The following is a 16,431-nucleotide window of genomic DNA, read 5'->3' on the forward strand; positions in this document are numbered from 1 at the left end:
ATTAATCATTCTGACTCTCCATACCCTGTACCTAATAGGAACCCTCTTACGAAGGTTGTTGTGAGAGTTAGATGATTATATATTCAGCACAGTGTGGCTACTGTAGTTTGCATAGTAAGCATTCAGTAAATATTAGCTCTTAATTTTACTACATGTGTAAGTTACAGTGGAAATAATTTATTTTTTCTCCTGGAGTAGATTTCCAGTCCCAGGTTAGGAAAGTGAGTGGACTAATTTGGAAGTTTGGAGAGTGGGAAGAGTTCCAGTTGTCCCCTCACCCCCAGGTTACTGTGAGAAAAATTGACAATATGGCCTGGGGCATTGACTTCCCTGCCTCTGCCCCACTACAGGCCAAAGCTATAAAGCCAATCTACTGATGCTTAACATCCAAAAAAAATAGGTAAAGGCAGAGTATAGAAAGGTACTTACCCATGTATTGGTTGGGCACATATTTTGGAATAAAGAACAGAGACTTAAAAGTCGTCCTGCTGTCTCTTCTGGGTGTCGTTTCACACCCAGCATGGGAAGCAAGTGAGCAGTAGAGGGAGAAAATGCATTTTTAGCTCAGGCCAAAAGCTGGGGTTCAGTATCAGTAAAGCAGTTACCTTGGAAAGATACAGTATTTTTTTGTCCTCCCTCACTGCATCCCAACCTCAGTCTTGCTGTTGGTCTGCGATGGGGCCAACCTGTTCATAGAACCAACTGGACAGGGAAAGCATGATGGCACATTGACCCTTTCTGGATAAAGTTGATGTCACAACTTTTTTTTTTTTTTTAATGTTTGTCAGGCAAGATTTCCTTTGCCACCCCCAATGCTTTTTCCGTGGGAATTTTGTGCTCTAAATACAATGGTAGAATCAAAGAAGGAATAGTTAAGATGCTTAATCACTCTTGTATTGGCAAGTTGAATGGCTATGTTGGGTTGGTTTATGGATTTTGGTGAAATTTTGTAGAGGAAAGCTAGGATCAGAACTGCAGGTGAATAGGACAGACAGCAGGATTATCTGAGGGTTTTTTTTCCTTAATAAACATATTCTCAAGAGAACTTTTGGATCTTTCTTTCTGTGGAGCCTGGTTTTTATAATCTTTGGGACTGTTTTGGATCAAGCTCTCCAGAAGAGTTTTTTTTAGGTCCTCCCCCTTTCCCACCCTTTGGCCACCATCCCTTGGGCTGCATGTCCCAGACCATTCTCCCACATGCCCTTTGTGTTTTTCCCTTGCTCCAAGGGCCCCATCTCCATAGTCCTTGAGTACAGAGTTCTTCCCTCAGATCCTCTTCTGTTCCTGGTGTCTGTGATATAAATGTGGTGCTTGGCTAGGGAGAAGAGCTCAGCACTGAATTCTAAACTCTTTGACTGCTTTTATTTTTCTTTTTTCAGGTTCAAGTGCTGGATTGTGTCATGTGACCATCCCAAAACTCAGAGCACCCTATGGCCATCTTTGCCCTCTGTCACATAACTTGAAAACTGCCTGATGGCCTTTTTGATTCCCTCCAGGAAGCCTTGATCTCAGTGAAGAAGTCCTTTCCCAACATTCCAGTGCCCCTGTCAGTCCCAAACTCCTCAGACACCCTTAACAAAGGCAATCGCACACACAGTGTAACAAGTACACAAAGTCAATAATAATTACACTAATTATGATATGTTCAGAGGGGCACTGGCCAGGTGCACACACATCACACGGTGGGAGAAGGTGCTAGTTCCCACTGGGTCTCTGGGCTGTGATCCCAAGCCTCTTTACCCCATGCCTCTTTTGAGGGTAGGGAGGAACAGGGGAAAGAGAGACTTCAACTCATAGATTCATGTTCATGAGAGAAAGACCACCCCCCCTCAAAGGTCTTTTATTTGGTGGTATTAAAGGGGCATATTCTAAGTGTCCCCCAAGTTTAATGCCCCAGCTCTGTAGAAGGAAATCACCTAATGCCAACTCCCATGCCATGCCAAAACCAAAGAGACATGGGCATTTGACCTTGAAGGAGGCATCTTCTGTTCTTCACCTCTACCAAGGGAATATTGAGAATGAGAACTTCTGTTCTTCACTTCTGTTCCTCACTTCTACCAAGGGAATATTGAGAATGGCGTTGATCAGGTGTATCTTGTTCTCCAAGATAGGGGCAAGAAAAATGAAGAAGAGGGCCAGAGAGGAGAGGCTGGGGGTTGGAAGAGCTGCTCTGTGTGAGGCAAGTTGAAAAGCTTAACAGCCCCTGCCCATTCCTCTGCCAAAACACCTTTTCTTATTTTCTCACTATGGGAATGGAAATAAGGTGCTGAAGCTCACCAGCATCGCCTTCCCAGGCTGGTCACATAACTTTGCTTCTTCTGCCTGAGCCAGGCAGGAGAGTCATGTTCTGGGAAAGAACAAGCCTGCCAACCCGGATTTTACCTTAGTTTAGTATTGTATCAGACCCATAACTGCTGACACTACTCAGTGATAATTTTGCTGAAGGGTCTTTCCCCTTCCTCCTCACATCCTCTAGGCTTTTGCAAGTAGCCAAGAGGTCTGGTGGTGAGGTATGGGTAGGGTGTGGATCAGGAGACTTTTCCCCAGCCCATTGGCTCAGGTATTCAGGCACTGTCCAGCTGGGAGGCAGAGGGAACTTGTACTCTGAAGCCTGTAACTCTTAAAACGCCTCACATTTCTTCACCACTACTCTGGTGCCCTGGTTATCTGTCCCACAGCGAGAGGTATTTTATGTCCATAAAGTGCCCGTGGTAAGTGCTCAGAATTCATCTCTTTGCTGTGGCAGGTGCTGCTATTTTTCATTCCATCGAGGGGAAGAAACAGGCACAGTAAGTCCAGAGGAGAGTGGGTCAGGATTGTGGGAGGCGTGAGCAGGCCCAGCTAGTGACTCGGAGTGGCAATCAGTCTCTGCCTGCTTTCTACCCCTCCAAACCAGGGAGTCTCCATCCTTTCCATTCTCCGTTCTAACTGGCCTTGTCAGATGCTTTTCCCTACTGTACTGTCCCCTCCCTGTTGCCAGGTACTACTAGATTCCAAAAATAAAAGATAAAAATAATTATAGACACTCTGCGTCCTTGTTCTCCCCCCTTCCACCCTGAGCTTTGGGGTTGGGGAACTAAAATGTCCCCCCTCCAGAATCCCTTCCCCCGTGGTCTGCTGGCTCTATTCCCTAACCCAGAACAGTGATTTGGATTCAAATGCCCTGTAATCTTCAGCCTCCTTAGTACTCCTTTCTTGACCTCCTAACCCAACCCAGACCCCGGGGGACTCTGGGATCTCTTTATTCTCTCCTTTTCATTGACCTGAAGATAGAGGCTGGGAGCAGGGGCATTCCACAGGCTCTTTGGTCTCTCTCTTGGCTGAGGGGAATTTGGGCATAAGCTGTCCGCAGCCTCTAGCTAAATAACTCGGTACTGTGAGGGTGCGCCTGAGGGTTAGTTTAGTGGCTCTCATATAGATTCTGGATGTTGAGGGCTCTCTCTTCACTAGCTCCTAAACCCAAACCTCTTACTGTTTACATGGCCGCTGGCTTCAGTTCAACCTGTTTGGCTCCAGAAGGTTGAGTAGGGTGATTATGGGTTGGAAACGTGTCAGCCCTCGAGCCCTCTACTCTGATTCCCAAACCCGGAGGCTTTATACAAGTGCTTAAGTGGGTGGGTATTGGGGGAAAGCTTTGGGGAATAAGGGACAAATGGGGCACAGTGGGCAGGGGCCTTCCTAATTCGGTAAAGCCAAATACCAAAAAAATGAAAAGTCACAATAAATAAATAAATAAAATTCCAAAATCCTCACTTTGGCCCCTGCCCTTACTTCCCTCCTCTTGGCCACTGTGAGAGGGAAAGAGGGAAGGAATTAAGAATGTATGTTTGATTTCCTCTCCTACTGAGAATGGTAGTCAGGGGATCTCCCCAAACTATGCCAAGCCCCTCACCTTGACAGTGGAAGAAAGGAGGCTTGGTGTGGGGCTTTCTCTTGTTACTCCATTTCGGTCTCTTTCTCACTGTTTGTCTCTCCTAGTCCCTGTCTTTTCGGCATCTCTACCCCTTTGCCTTCTTACTGCTGGTCTTTTTGTCCCTCTTTTTCTACCTCTCTGTCTCTACCTCTGTCTCTACATCTCTCTGTCTTCTCACCAAACCTTCTCACCTGCAAACCTCAAACACTCCCCTCCCTGACCATGCCTCCTCCTTCCCCTCTCCCCTAAACCTCTCAACCCCTCACCCACCACCTGCCTCCCTCTGTTGTATTGCACACTGCTTGGGCAGGAAACAAGGTGTGATGTTCATGAGAAGAGGTGGAGGGAGTTCTAGGGCCTGCGATCTGGGGGTCTAGGGGTAGGGTCTCTGGGGGAGGTATCTCTGTCCCCCACCTTAGGAGCAGCCACAGCGATCCACCACCATGCCAGGGATCTTGCCGTAGATAATCTGCTGCTTGTCATTGAAGTAGAGCATGTTGATTGGGGACATCTTGGTAGGAGTACAGCAGGGACCGGCAGAGCCTCTTGGATTAGCCTGTTGCACCAAATGGGTATGCGGATACTTTTGCATGAACATGTACTCGCATTGGCCGGAGCAGTAGTTGGCCTTGTAGCGCTTGGGCGCGATGATCCAGTCCCAGCCGAAAGCCTCAAAGTCCACTGTGAGGGGATATCGGCAGCAGCGGGACTCGCTTGAGTGCTCATCACAGTCCAGGCCCAGGTTCCGCCGGGACCGTTTTGTGTTCTCAAGGACTCGAAGCTCCATGAAAGGATGCTGGGGGTGGGGGAGAAGAGAAAAAGATCTGACGCAGCCCTGAACAGCTCCTGCTCCCTTTTTCCTTTCTCACTGGCCTCTCAACAGGGGCACCAGAACAGAGACCATTGACTTCTCAGCTTTTCCACTGCTCCCACCCCCAGCTCATATCTTCTGCCCATTTTTCTTGTTAGCTAGCCATCTCTTCCTTGAACTCACCTTCCCTAATTCTTCCTCCACTGGCAACCCGACCCTCATCAGCTCCTCGGCCCAGGGCTTCAACAGCAGCCAATTTTGGTGTTCCCACGGATCTCCCATTAGCTGCGGATCTCCCATTAGCTGCCCGATACTCTCAACCCAAGTCCAGTGATCAGCTGTTGCCTGGCTTGGATCCCTGAAAAGTGATCGCTGCCCACCCCACCCCTGCCCCAATCCTCCTCCTGAATTAGATCCCGGCCCCAGAGAAATAATGCTGGTCCCCAACCCCCTTCACATTCCCGGTCTCTCTTCAACATCCCCACTTCCTCAGGGCCAGGTTACAACATAACCACTGCTACCACCACCTCCTCATGTCCCTTGCTCACCAGCCCCTCAGCTCCCGGCCCCAGAGAGGTGACAGCCAGGTCTGTGCCGCTGGGGTCAAAGGCGTTGATCTCGATGCCCCAGTTGCTCTGTGGTTGGCGGAACCAGCTGTGTAGCACCTGCTTGAAGTCGATGCTTTGCCAGTGGCCTGAGCGCGAGTGCAGCTCGATCTTGAGTGAGCGGATACGGATATGACGCCGGCCTCCGCCCCCTCCCCCTGCGGTCCCTTCCCCAGTTAGGGGTTTCAGTCGCAAGATCTGCAGGTAGACCGTGGCCGGGCGGGGCACAGGCCGTAGGTACACCCACAGCTGGGCCTTCAGTACCTTCGTGAACATCACCTTGGGGCTGAAGTGGAAATGGCAGCAGAGAGGGCTGCCATCTGTCTGCACTGCAGGGTCCGCTGATGGGAGAGAGGGGCATAGCATCAGCAAAGGGTGTGGAAGGAGGTCAGCAGCCTTGGGTGGAAAGGGCAGGAGCCAGGGGACCTTGGCAATTTGGACTCCTCAGCCTGAGTTTTCCAGTTCTTCCTTACCCTTCCTCTCCCCTGCCTGTCTTCTTGACCTCCATGTCTGTGGTGTCCAGCACAGTGCCTCCTGTCTTTTCCTGTAGGATGGCTCTGTCTGGCCTTACTCACTGAACTGAATCCATTTGCGCTAATGGGGAGGTTTACCAGATAATCTACAAAGATAGTTACTAGATAATTCTCCTTCCACCTGCCTCCTCCCCTTCCTCCAGCTTTCCCCAGCACGTAAGCCTCCAGTGTTTTCTGAACTTTTGATGCTCCTCGCAGGAGTCATACTGCTTTCTCACACCTGCTGTCTTCTGGTCATCTTGCCCTGTTTCAGGTGGAACCTGGCATAAGCCCCCAAACGCAGAGAGGGGATAACTCAGATTCTAGACAGGGAACATGGTCTAAATTTATCCCATGAAATAAACCAGAATTCAGATCTAGGCCTCTTGCTCCTTCCCATAAGAAATAACACACCTAACAGAATGGACCAGTCCAAGCACTTCCTGTGCATTTGACTCCCCATTCCCTCTGCCCTGAGAAGTTCCCTCAGCTGCTTCCTCTTTCTTATCACCATTACAGCCTCAGCTTTCCAGAAAGGGAAAAATTACCTTCATTTTGTTTCCTTCTGTTTGCCTAAAGCATCAGAAATAATTTTCAACACACCGAAGCTATTATAACCAGTCTTTTCTCCCCTGAGTCTCCTTTGGTTCCTCTGCCCAGTGCCAGTAAGTCTTTACAAAAGCCCAACATCCCACCTTTCTATATTGGCCCATTTCCCCTTGTTCTGGAAAATAAATTGACCCTTTGTGGGTCTAAGTGATGATTATTACTATCCGCTACTGCTTCCCTTCCAGTTCCTCCCAGTTCTCCTTCCTAATCTCCTGGGAATGCCCTAAATCATGTCTCCCCTGGACAGAAATGCAGATTGACTGAGAAAGGAAGAATCAAGACAGCCTCCAGAGCCATATAGGTATGGCCAGGAAGTCCAGGCACTTATGCATCATGCCCAGCTCTTGAGTTGTACATGTCATGGAGATCATGGTCGACCTAGTTAGCCTCAGTTGTCTTCCAACAGCACTTGCCTACCCCCATCCAAGAGAAGGAGGACCCTCCAAATGGAATAGAGTGGAAAATGCTTAGTGATCTTTATTTATTCAGGGCATGATACACAAAAGTTTCTCTGCAGCTTCCTTTTCCTTGGATCTTCTCTGAGATCTCAGTGCTCTGATAGCCCTCCCAGTTATCCTACCTGCTGGAGTTGCAGGGACGGTGCAGTGGGGGTAGGGTTTGGGGAGTAGATATTCAGAGATTTAGAGAGTAGCTGGGCAGGGAAGCTGTTGGTGAGATAAAGTGTGAAAAAGCAATATCCAAATAGCCTAATTTCAGCATAGGAATTGTCTCTTCTCTTGCCTGTCTTTGCCATTTGGCACTAATCTCCATGGGGGTGGAGTCTTCAGCACCTATAGAGCCAGGCAGTGCTCAATAAATACATGTTGAATGAAGTCCCCAAATCCCCAATCTTAAATTATGTAGGCATGAGTGTGAAAGTTCTTTCTAGCATTGAAACACTATTCTTCACTATTCTACAATTAAGTGGGTTTAATCACTGCCCAATTAACCAGTATCTGACCTTAGCAAACTTCTCAGTGTGGTACAGATAATAATCCTTGCTTCATATGTGTGCTGAGCATTAAAGAATATGAAATAGTAGTAGCTTCTCAATAAATGTTGGTTCATTGTTAATTTTCCTTCTCTACTCTCCAAAGAAAGACATTGCTTCTTTTCTAAGCTCTAAATATATCCCCACCTAAACTGATGCTTTACAATACAGGACTTGGAGATGGGTGACTGGGCACCACAGCCCCATCCCTCCCTCTATGTCTGAGTTTCCTTTGGACAGAGTCCCTCATCCCCACTTCACGGAATCACCATACCTCTCCACAGGTGGATGTGAGGACAGTCTGTGCTAAAGGGGGACAGGACACAGAAAGAAAGGGAGAAGGGGAAGAGATGGGCGGCGAGGGAGAGGGAGTGAGGGAAATATGAATGGAGAAGAGCCTGCTAGAGATGGAAACAGAGAAGAAAGAAATGGAGGAGAGAGAGGAAGAAAGGGGGAAGATCATGGTAGGAAGAGAAGAAATAAGTTTGAGGGTTGGAGAGCCCTGTGAAAGAAAAGGGACGAAAAGGAGTGGGTTGTGAGTTCGTTGGGAAGCTAAAGGACCCATTTAAACCTAGTAGGGTGAGTCGGAGAAAGGCTAGAAAGGGTACAGAGTGAGGAACAAAGGAGAAGCAGGTAGAGCCACAGAAGCAAACAGGGGGCCGAGAGAGTCCCCAACATACACACAGGCCCAGCCCCCGCCGGGAGGGGAAGGGGCCACATCTGTGTTGGATTGATCGGGTTGGTGGCAGGCAGCAGGTCAGGTTTAGTAGGCGGAGTTGGTCTGGAGAGAGGTCATTGCACTATTTTCAGCAAAAGCCCAACCCCCTCCCTGATCCCCACCCACCCCCCAACACTCGCTGGCAACTGGGGCTGGAGGGCCTAGGGGCAGGAGGTTGTTGGGCAGAGAGGGCAGGGGCCTCCAGGAGTAGGGAGGAGAGAAGAAACTGAGGGGCTGGGCTGGCTCCCAGAAGGGCAGGGGGCTGGGTTCCCAGGATGAAGGCTGGGGTGGGAGAGCCAGAGGGTGGAGGGAATTAGGGCAAGCACTGTAGAAGGTGGGGGCTGGGGTCCAGGGTTGAGGGATGGGGGAGGGGAAGGAGGGAGGGGGAGGGGAGCGGAGGCCATCTCTGCTGACAAACACCTCCCCCGATTAGCAGAGCACAAGTCTCTTATTAAAGCGGGTCCCTGGGGATTAGACTATAAAAGTCTCTTTTTCCTTTTCCCCTCTCTCCCTCCCTGCTCCGCTCCCCCTCCCTCTCTTAAGAGCTCAGGCTTTTTCTTAAAGGGGACGTACAATACCTGGCTGAAGATCCAGCTCCCTAGTTAGCAGTCCTGAGGCAGCACGGGGTGGAAGTTGGAGTGGGACCCCTCCTGTTGGTGCTCCCCCCAGCCTCACCTGCACTGCCCAGTCCATGCATGCAGGGTCCATTCATTTCCTGCATCTCTATCACCAGAGCTAAGTCTGGGCTCAGGCCTTTGGGTTAAGGGATGCTAAGGGATAGAGAGGGCCAAGGTGGGGGAGTGGTCCACAGCCCCATTACACATTCTGGAAATCCTCACACACACTATTACATACACCAGAGTATCTTTTCCCTCTGCAGCCTTCACCTTCCAGCAAACTCCTTCAGAATTCCTGTCCAACTCTAGAATTCTAGAATCCACTACCATGACCCCTGCCATCAGTCAGTCTCAGACTGACCCTAGCTTCTATAATCAGCTCCTTCAGAACAGAAGGGAGACTCAGGGACCCAAGACCAGATCCCCTAGTCCTTCTGGTTCTCTTTTCTTTACAGCCCCGACCAAGAACAGTGGAATTGGGGTATGCAGAAATACGTATGGCCAAATGTGGTACTCAGTCTGCTAGATGCACACCTGGGTTCCTGTACGTCTCCCAGGCGGGTGGGCCACTAGGACTCCCCTCAGCCCCCAGCTTTTTATGACCCATCTGCCAATAAACCAGGCCCCCCCCCCTTTTTTTTCTGTTTAGAGCCATTAAACCAAACAGTATGGGGGGGGAGGGGAGGTGGAGGGAGACTTTGCCAAACCACTAGGGAAGAAGAGGGCCTGTTTCTCTGGAGTTGAGGGGGTAGGGGTGAGGGGACCTCGGTGGGGGAGGGGAGGAGGGAGTCACCTGACCCTAAGGACAGCACGGGGGTGGGGGTGGGGGGTTGTCCAGAATTTTCCAGGCCATAAAATTTCAAAGCAGCTCAAGTCTATTAACATGTTCATCTTCCATTTGGCCAGAGGCTCGGATGCCTGGGTTCTGCGCTGTCCCCCACCCTCTGGCCATCTATTTCTTTCTCCCTTTCCCTAGGTCCTTCTCTCTCTCTCAAGTCTGGTTGCAGATAGAGGCCGGTGAATGAGGGATGGAACACTGCTAAGGTCTGAACAGCCAAAAAGGTGCCCTTAGCCCTCAGTGCAAAGGAGCTGAGTTCTCTGAGCTCGGTCAGTACCCAGGAGGCGCGGCTTTCCCGGCCCCTAGGGAGACCGGTTGGGGTGGAGAGGGTGCCAGCTGGGCTGCCGGGAGAGATCCTATTCTTGGGAGAGGGAGAGGAGCACTCGGTTCCCTGCGGCCCGCTGAGCGCGTTGCGGAGCACGGGGTGGAGGGGGTGGGGTGTCGGTGTCAGGGCCACTGGGGGACAGAGCACCACAGCCAGGTTGGACTGCGGGAATCTCGGTCCCGATTCTGTGCCAGCCTCCCCAGTATGGCCCTTTAGGACAGAGTCGCTGACCCGTCCCCTCCGTTGCGGGCCCCTGCTTTGCCAGACACCCCCCAACATGGGTCTTTAGCGCACACAGGAGTGGGAGGCAGGATCTCTCAACCCGCCCCATTGCCACCCCCCCTCCCCACCTCCGGGGACGGGGCGTGCACACAACTCCTTAGCCCATCTCCAGCGCTGGAAAAACTTCTCTGGAGCAGCCCCCGCTCCCCAACCAGTCAAGTTTTCGCGGACAAACCTTCCCGGCCACGGCAGCAGGGAGAGCCCCGCTCCCCAGCCGGAGGCGCTCGACTTCCCGGCACAGGAGCCAGTACCGCACCGCTAGCGCCCACTTACTCTCTTGGGCCATGCTAATGACGGTCTCGGTGGTGGCGTGGTACTCATCCTCCTCCAGGAAGTCCTCGGGCTGCAGCGCGTCGCCCTGGAAGTCGTGCAGGTCCAGGATCTGCTGCAGCGGCGGCGCCTTGGGCAGCAGCTGCTTCACCACCTCGCGGCTGATGTTGGGCGCCTCCTTGAGCCGCAGTTTGCTCAGGATCTGCGACTTGATGCTCTCCAGGCGCAGCTCGCGGCTGTGCTGCCGCCACACGCAGACGGGGCAGCCGTCCGGCTCCGGCGCCGCGGACGGGGCTGGCCGGCTCGAGCGCTCCCCCCCGGCCCCCGCCGCCGCCGCCGCCGCCGCCGCCGCCGCGGGGCCCTCGGCCGCCTCCCCCCGGGGCCGCAGCTCCAGGGCGAGGAGCAGGAAGCCCAGCAGCAGCGGGGCCGCGAGCACCATGCTGGAGGGGAGGGGAGGGAGGACTGGGGGGCGGGGACGCCGGAGTCCCGCGGGGAGGGGGCGGGGGGAGGGGGAGGGAGGAGGAGGGGGTCCGGGCGGCGCGGGATTGGGGGCTGCCCGGCCGAGGGGGGGGCCGGGGGGGCCGGGGGCGGCGGGCGCGCGGGCGGGGCGGGCGGGCGGCCGGGGCGGGCGGCTGGGGGGGCCCGAGGCCGGGCCGGGCCCTTTATAGCCCCGGCCCCCGTGTCGTCAGCGGCCGCGATTGGCTGCGGAGCCAACAAAAGAGGCAGCGCTGTCATCCGAGGCGAGAGAGGGAGCCGGAGGGAGCCGAGGAAGAGGGAGAGGGAGGGAGCGAGGACCCAAGGAGAGGGGGAGAGACAGAGAAATTGGGGAGGTGGGCGGGGAGACATCGAGGCAAAGTCAGAGTCAGAGAGAACTAGGAGAGACAGAGAGGGAAATGGGGAAGAGACAGATCCAGAGACTGAGACGAGGAGGAGGAGCAGGGGACGGGCAGAGACAAAGGGGGAAAGCTGGTCAGAGGGGGAAGCCACAGAAGAGACTTGGCTAGAAATAGAGATCGTATGTCTGTGGGGAACCAGAGACGGGGTCAGGGACAGGGATAACGAGTGAGAGAATTAAGAGCGGGGAGAGCCAGGGACAAAGACAGGGAGGACCAGAAGGAGAGGTGCTAGACATCTGGGGAAGAGAAAGGGGTCTACAGAGATTGGGGAGCGAAGAAATGGGAACAGGGAAAGAGGAACAAACGAATGGAACTGGTGGGACAGGGCCATGGGGAGAGAGAGGCAGAGGAGGGGGTAGCAACTAGAGAGGCAGAGTTTGGGCCATAGCAAAGGAGTTCAGGGGATCAGGGGAAGGCAGAGATGGGAGACCCAGACTCCTGTAGAAAGGAGAGTGACGACCAAAATCAGCTCTGGGGGGAGCCTGGAGAGCTCCAAGGGGAAGGAAGTGGAGACTGTCAGTCCAGACGGGCCCCAGCTATAGGAGGTGGCCTAAAGAAGAGGTTAAAAGAAGCCACGAAGGAAAGCAGCGGGCTGGGCTCCTAAGGGGATCAAGAAGAGAGACATGGAAGGATTGCCCGTGAGGGTTAGCAAGAGACTAGGAAAGGAAGAGCCCAGGGACAGCCTGAGAAGGTGGGGAGGTGATGGGAAGCACTGCAGGAGGAAGACGCGGAGCTGGGAAGAGTGTGAACTTGAAATTGGGCCTGAAAGAGTTAAGAGGGTCAGCAGGCTGGAAAAAGCAGGGGCTGGAGGCCTCTATACTAGAGGAATCGGGGTCTCTGGATTCCTAGCTGTACTTCTGGATCCTTAGGGTCTTAAAAGCCTGGGAAGGGGGTTGGAGTTGCAGAATGAGGATGGGATGAGAAGTCTGCATTCAGTTGCCTGAGTTGGAGGCAGCAAGTTGCAAGGGGAGAAAGGCAGATGTGCGACCAGCCCTGGTTTTCAGGTGTGACCCTGCACAGTCAAAGGGCAGAGCAAAGGAGTGCCAAGGTGCCAGGGTGCTCCTAAGATACTTAACTTCTCTTGGATCTGGATACCTCCTCCCAGACCTCAGTTTCTCTAGGTTTAACTCCCCCCCCCCCAAATCATAGAGTATTTATTAAGTAACTTACATATTTCAAAATATACAAGACACTAAGGGATCAAATATTAATTACCAAACATTAAGTATAAATCTCAATACTATGTAGAAGGAAACAAGCCAAGTGGCCATAAACTAATGAACAGATTTTAAAAATGTGGTATATCCAGGTTTACCTTCTTAATCCCAAAACCCCAGAGGTCAATAGACAAATATGCACTAGAGTGAAAATTTTTGAGGGGATCAACTCTTGCTCATCTTTGTCTTGCTAGGGACTAATGGTGCCTGGCACACACAATGTTTGTTTTTACTTATTTATTTTTGAACATTTATTTTTTATTTACCCCCCCATCCCATGCCACTTGTGCTTGCTGTATGCTTTCTGTGTCCATTCGCTGCACATTCTTCTGTGTTTGCTTGTCTTCTCTTTAGCAGTCATCACGGGGAACCTGATTCCAGAACCTTCCGATATGGGAGAGAGACACTCAATCTCTTGAGCCACCTCAGCTCCCTGGTTTGTTGTGTCTCTCATTGTCTCTCTATGTCTCTTTTGTTTTTATCATCTTGCCATGCAGGCCAACTGGCCTTCATCAGGAGGCCCTGGGAACTGAACCTGAGATCTCCCATTTGGGAGATGGGAGCCCAATGCTTAAGCCACATCTGCTTTCTAATGCTAGTTGAATAAATAGATGAACTTCCTTCTTGAGCATCCCACACAGAATAGCGGTGGCATGAGCTTCCTCTCTGGAATAAGAGCCTAGTACACTGTCCTAAAGCTGGCTTTTTTTTTTTTTTTACATACTAGGGCCAGGGATTGAACCCAGGACTTTGTATGTGGGAAGCTGGCACTCAACCACTGAGCTACATCGGCTCCCCTGAGCTGGTTGTTTCATTCGTTTGCTTGTCATTTTGCTTTTGTTTTTAGGAGGCAGTGGGGACTGAACTGGACCCCAGGACCTCCCATGTGGGAAGTAGGTACTCTATTGCTTGAGCCACATCTTCTGTCCCCTAAGGTTGACTTTTAATAGCACTAAATTATATATATATATATATATATATATGTATGAGGTTAAAAATGGAAATTTTAGGTTGTATATATGTTATTAGAATAAAATTTTTAAAAATCCATGCAACTGCACAACACAGTGAACCCTAAGATAAACCATGGGCTATAGTTAATAGTGCAATTATTAAAATGTGCCTTCATCAATTGTAACAAATGTAGCACACCAATGCAAGGTGTTTTTTTTTTAAAGATTTATTTATTTATTTCTCTCCCCTCCCCCCACCCCGGTTGTCTGTTCTCTGTGTCTATTTGCTGTGTCTTCTTTATCCGCTTCTGTTGCTGTCCAGCAGCACAGGAATCTGTGTTTCTTTTTGTTGCGTCATCTTGTTGCATCAGTTCTCTGTGTGTGCGGTGCCATTCCTGGGCAGGCTGCATTTTCTTTCACGCTCGGTGGCTCTCCTTATAGGGTGCACTCCTTGCGCGTGGGGTTCCCCTACGTGGGGACACCCCTGCATGGTAGGGCACTCCCTGCACGCATCAGCACTGCACATGGGCCAGTTCCACACGGGTCAGGGAGGCCCGGGGTTTGAACCGCGGACCTCCCATGTGGTAGACGGATGCCCTAACCACTGGGCCAAGTCCGCTGCCGCAAGGTGTTATTAATAATAGGATGGTATATGGGAATTCTGTATTTTATCGTGATTGCTCTGTAAACCCACAACTTCTCTAGTAAAAAAAATTAAAAAGTTGGCTTGATAAAGCACCAGGCATAAGGACAGAGTTGAGTTGAGGAGCTGGAGTGGAATGAGGGAAGAAATGGGTCTAGGTGTGAAGGGAAAAGACTAGGTTAGGACCAGGTTGGGAGTTTTGGAGAAATGATCCATTTCCAAGAGGAAAAGGAACTGAGCCTCCAGCAGAATGGAAAAACCAGAGACAACCCCTTCCCTCCTTTGCTTTGGACCAAGACATGGGCATCTCAATATTTCATCATTTCTTCACTTATAAAATGGGGAAATGGGGATCACAATGCTGACCTTCAACTGGTTGTGTGACTGGCATAGAAGTCAATCAGTGGTGGCCTTTGTGCTCCTTCTTCAGGATTCTTTCCTTTCTGACCTCCCAGAGCAGCATTTGCCTTTACCACATATACCAGCATATTCTGTTCTCCAAAATGTTTCTCTGCAAAATTGTAACCTCCTTGAGGGTAGGGTGGTGTCGCCTCCTGCTCCATCAGAGAAAGTAACCCTGCCTTTGCCTCCTCATCAAACATGTATCTAGTAGAAGGCTATGAGAGACACAAAGACACAGGCCCTTCCTTCCTTTGGGGGACATAGTGATCTAGACAAGACATTAGGTCAACAGTGCCGTCAAAACTCCAGGCTAAATGTAAATGTCTTCTCTTTATCTCCATCTGCCACCTCTAACTTCACAGATTAGAGAACTCGTTAATCTCCCCCAGAAAAGTGGCCCCATTCTGAGGTTTTTCATTTTAGTGCATGGCCTTCAAACATCCAGGCTAGAAACCTGGATGCAGCATTACCCCCTCTTTCTCTTGATTGTCTTTGAACCTTTCCACAGGTTGTTGTTTCCTCTTCCTCGGACAGCTTTCCCTCCTCCCTCTACCTTCCTTCCTCTGCACCAATCTCTTGGCCATATTTATTGTTTTTTCAGGCCTCAGTAGAGATGAGATTTAAAAAAAAATCAGTAAATATTTAGCTTCTTTATGTCTAATTCTGTAATGCACTCCCAGTAGTTGTACGTTTGATCTGATCATCTAATACCAGTTTTTTGTTTTGTTTTGTTTTGTACTGGGGGCCAGGGATTGAACCCAGGTCCTCGTATGTGGGAAGGTGGTGCTCAGCCAGTGAGCCACATTGGCTCCCCTGAATTGGTTTTTTCATTTGTTTTGCTTGTTGTTTTTTTTTTCAGGAGGTACTGGAACTGCACCCCGGACCTTCCATGTGGGAAGCAGTCACTCAACCGTTTGAGCCACACCCACTCCCCTAGATGAGATTTTAAACATGTCTTCTAGGAATCCTTTCCTGACCTTTACATCTAGATTAGATACCCCTACCCCAAAGGACAGATGTATCCGCATCATTCTGTGTAAAGTGGAGGTTAATCACATAGCTTCTCTTCTAGATCAAGTTCAAGTCCCGGTTTTCCCCCTTATCTGTCTGTGTGACTCTGGACAATTAACATCTTTATGTCTCAGTTTTCTCATTTCTAAGATTTAGGGGATAACAATATTATACCTATTTCATAAGGCTATGAAAATTAAATGCCTGACACTATTCTAAACGAATTATTACTATCACCCCAACTGATTACCCTCATCACACTGTGAGATCCAAGAGATCAAGAACTTGTTTTCACCAAAGTACTTCTCTGCACCTAGTATAGCTGTTTGGAAGAAGGAGTGAATGAACCCTATTAAGTGGACCTGGTCAGTGTTGCCATTCCTGTGAAGCTGGGCTGGGGAGAGCAAACTGTATTTGAGGCCATGAGGGGTGATGGGTGTCTGCCGAATACCGGGAGCAAGAATCAGGAACAATCGGTGAGGTAGAAAGGATTTCCATCTCTTGGCTCCCACCCCGCCAAATTCCTCAATTACTTGTTATTCAAATAGGTGGACAATACTGCCATCAGGTGGTAGAATCTGGAACTTCAGTTCCATGGAGATTGGACCAAAATCACTTTTTTGTTTGTGCATACTTTGCATATTTTCACTTTAGGTTTTTAGTCTGAGAACTTTCATATCATGATGCATTAAGCCTTGTCCCTCTCCCCAACCCCTCCTACATCTTGCCTTCTTTTATTTCTCTCAGGCCTGGTATTGTTGGGTTCCCCAGATTTGTAGGAACTAACCCCCAGTAGGTCTCTTTTAGGGACTTGGGGT

The 16,431-nt window shown here is 50.5% G+C and overlaps 2 protein-coding genes across 2 annotated transcripts in view; one reads left to right on the forward strand and one right to left on the reverse strand.

The window, feature by feature from the left end:
• SARNP (SAP domain containing ribonucleoprotein) overlaps positions 1–7,524 on the forward strand; it is a 63,110-nt gene extending 55,586 nt beyond the window's left edge. Inside the window, exon 13 of the transcript XR_188498.3 lies at positions 1,380–7,524. The gene's annotated coding sequence lies outside the window, so the exon portion shown is untranslated. The remainder of the gene's footprint in view (positions 1–1,379) is intronic.
• On the reverse strand, positions 1,341–11,080 carry GDF11 (growth differentiation factor 11). Its single transcript, XM_004466071.3, has 3 exons — positions 10,495–11,080; positions 5,273–5,670; positions 1,341–4,709 (listed from the first exon to the last, which is right to left on the reverse strand). Exons 1-3 carry the CDS (start codon positions 10,928–10,930, stop codon positions 4,329–4,331), a joined length of 1,215 nt encoding a protein of 404 aa, XP_004466128.1. The 5' UTR covers positions 10,931–11,080; the 3' UTR covers positions 1,341–4,328.
• Positions 11,081–16,431: the final 5,351 nt, after the last annotated feature.

This window comes from Dasypus novemcinctus, chromosome 12 (assembly GCF_030445035.2).
Source record: "Dasypus novemcinctus isolate mDasNov1 chromosome 12, mDasNov1.1.hap2, whole genome shotgun sequence".
Taxonomy (NCBI): Eukaryota; Metazoa; Chordata; class Mammalia; order Cingulata; family Dasypodidae; genus Dasypus; species Dasypus novemcinctus.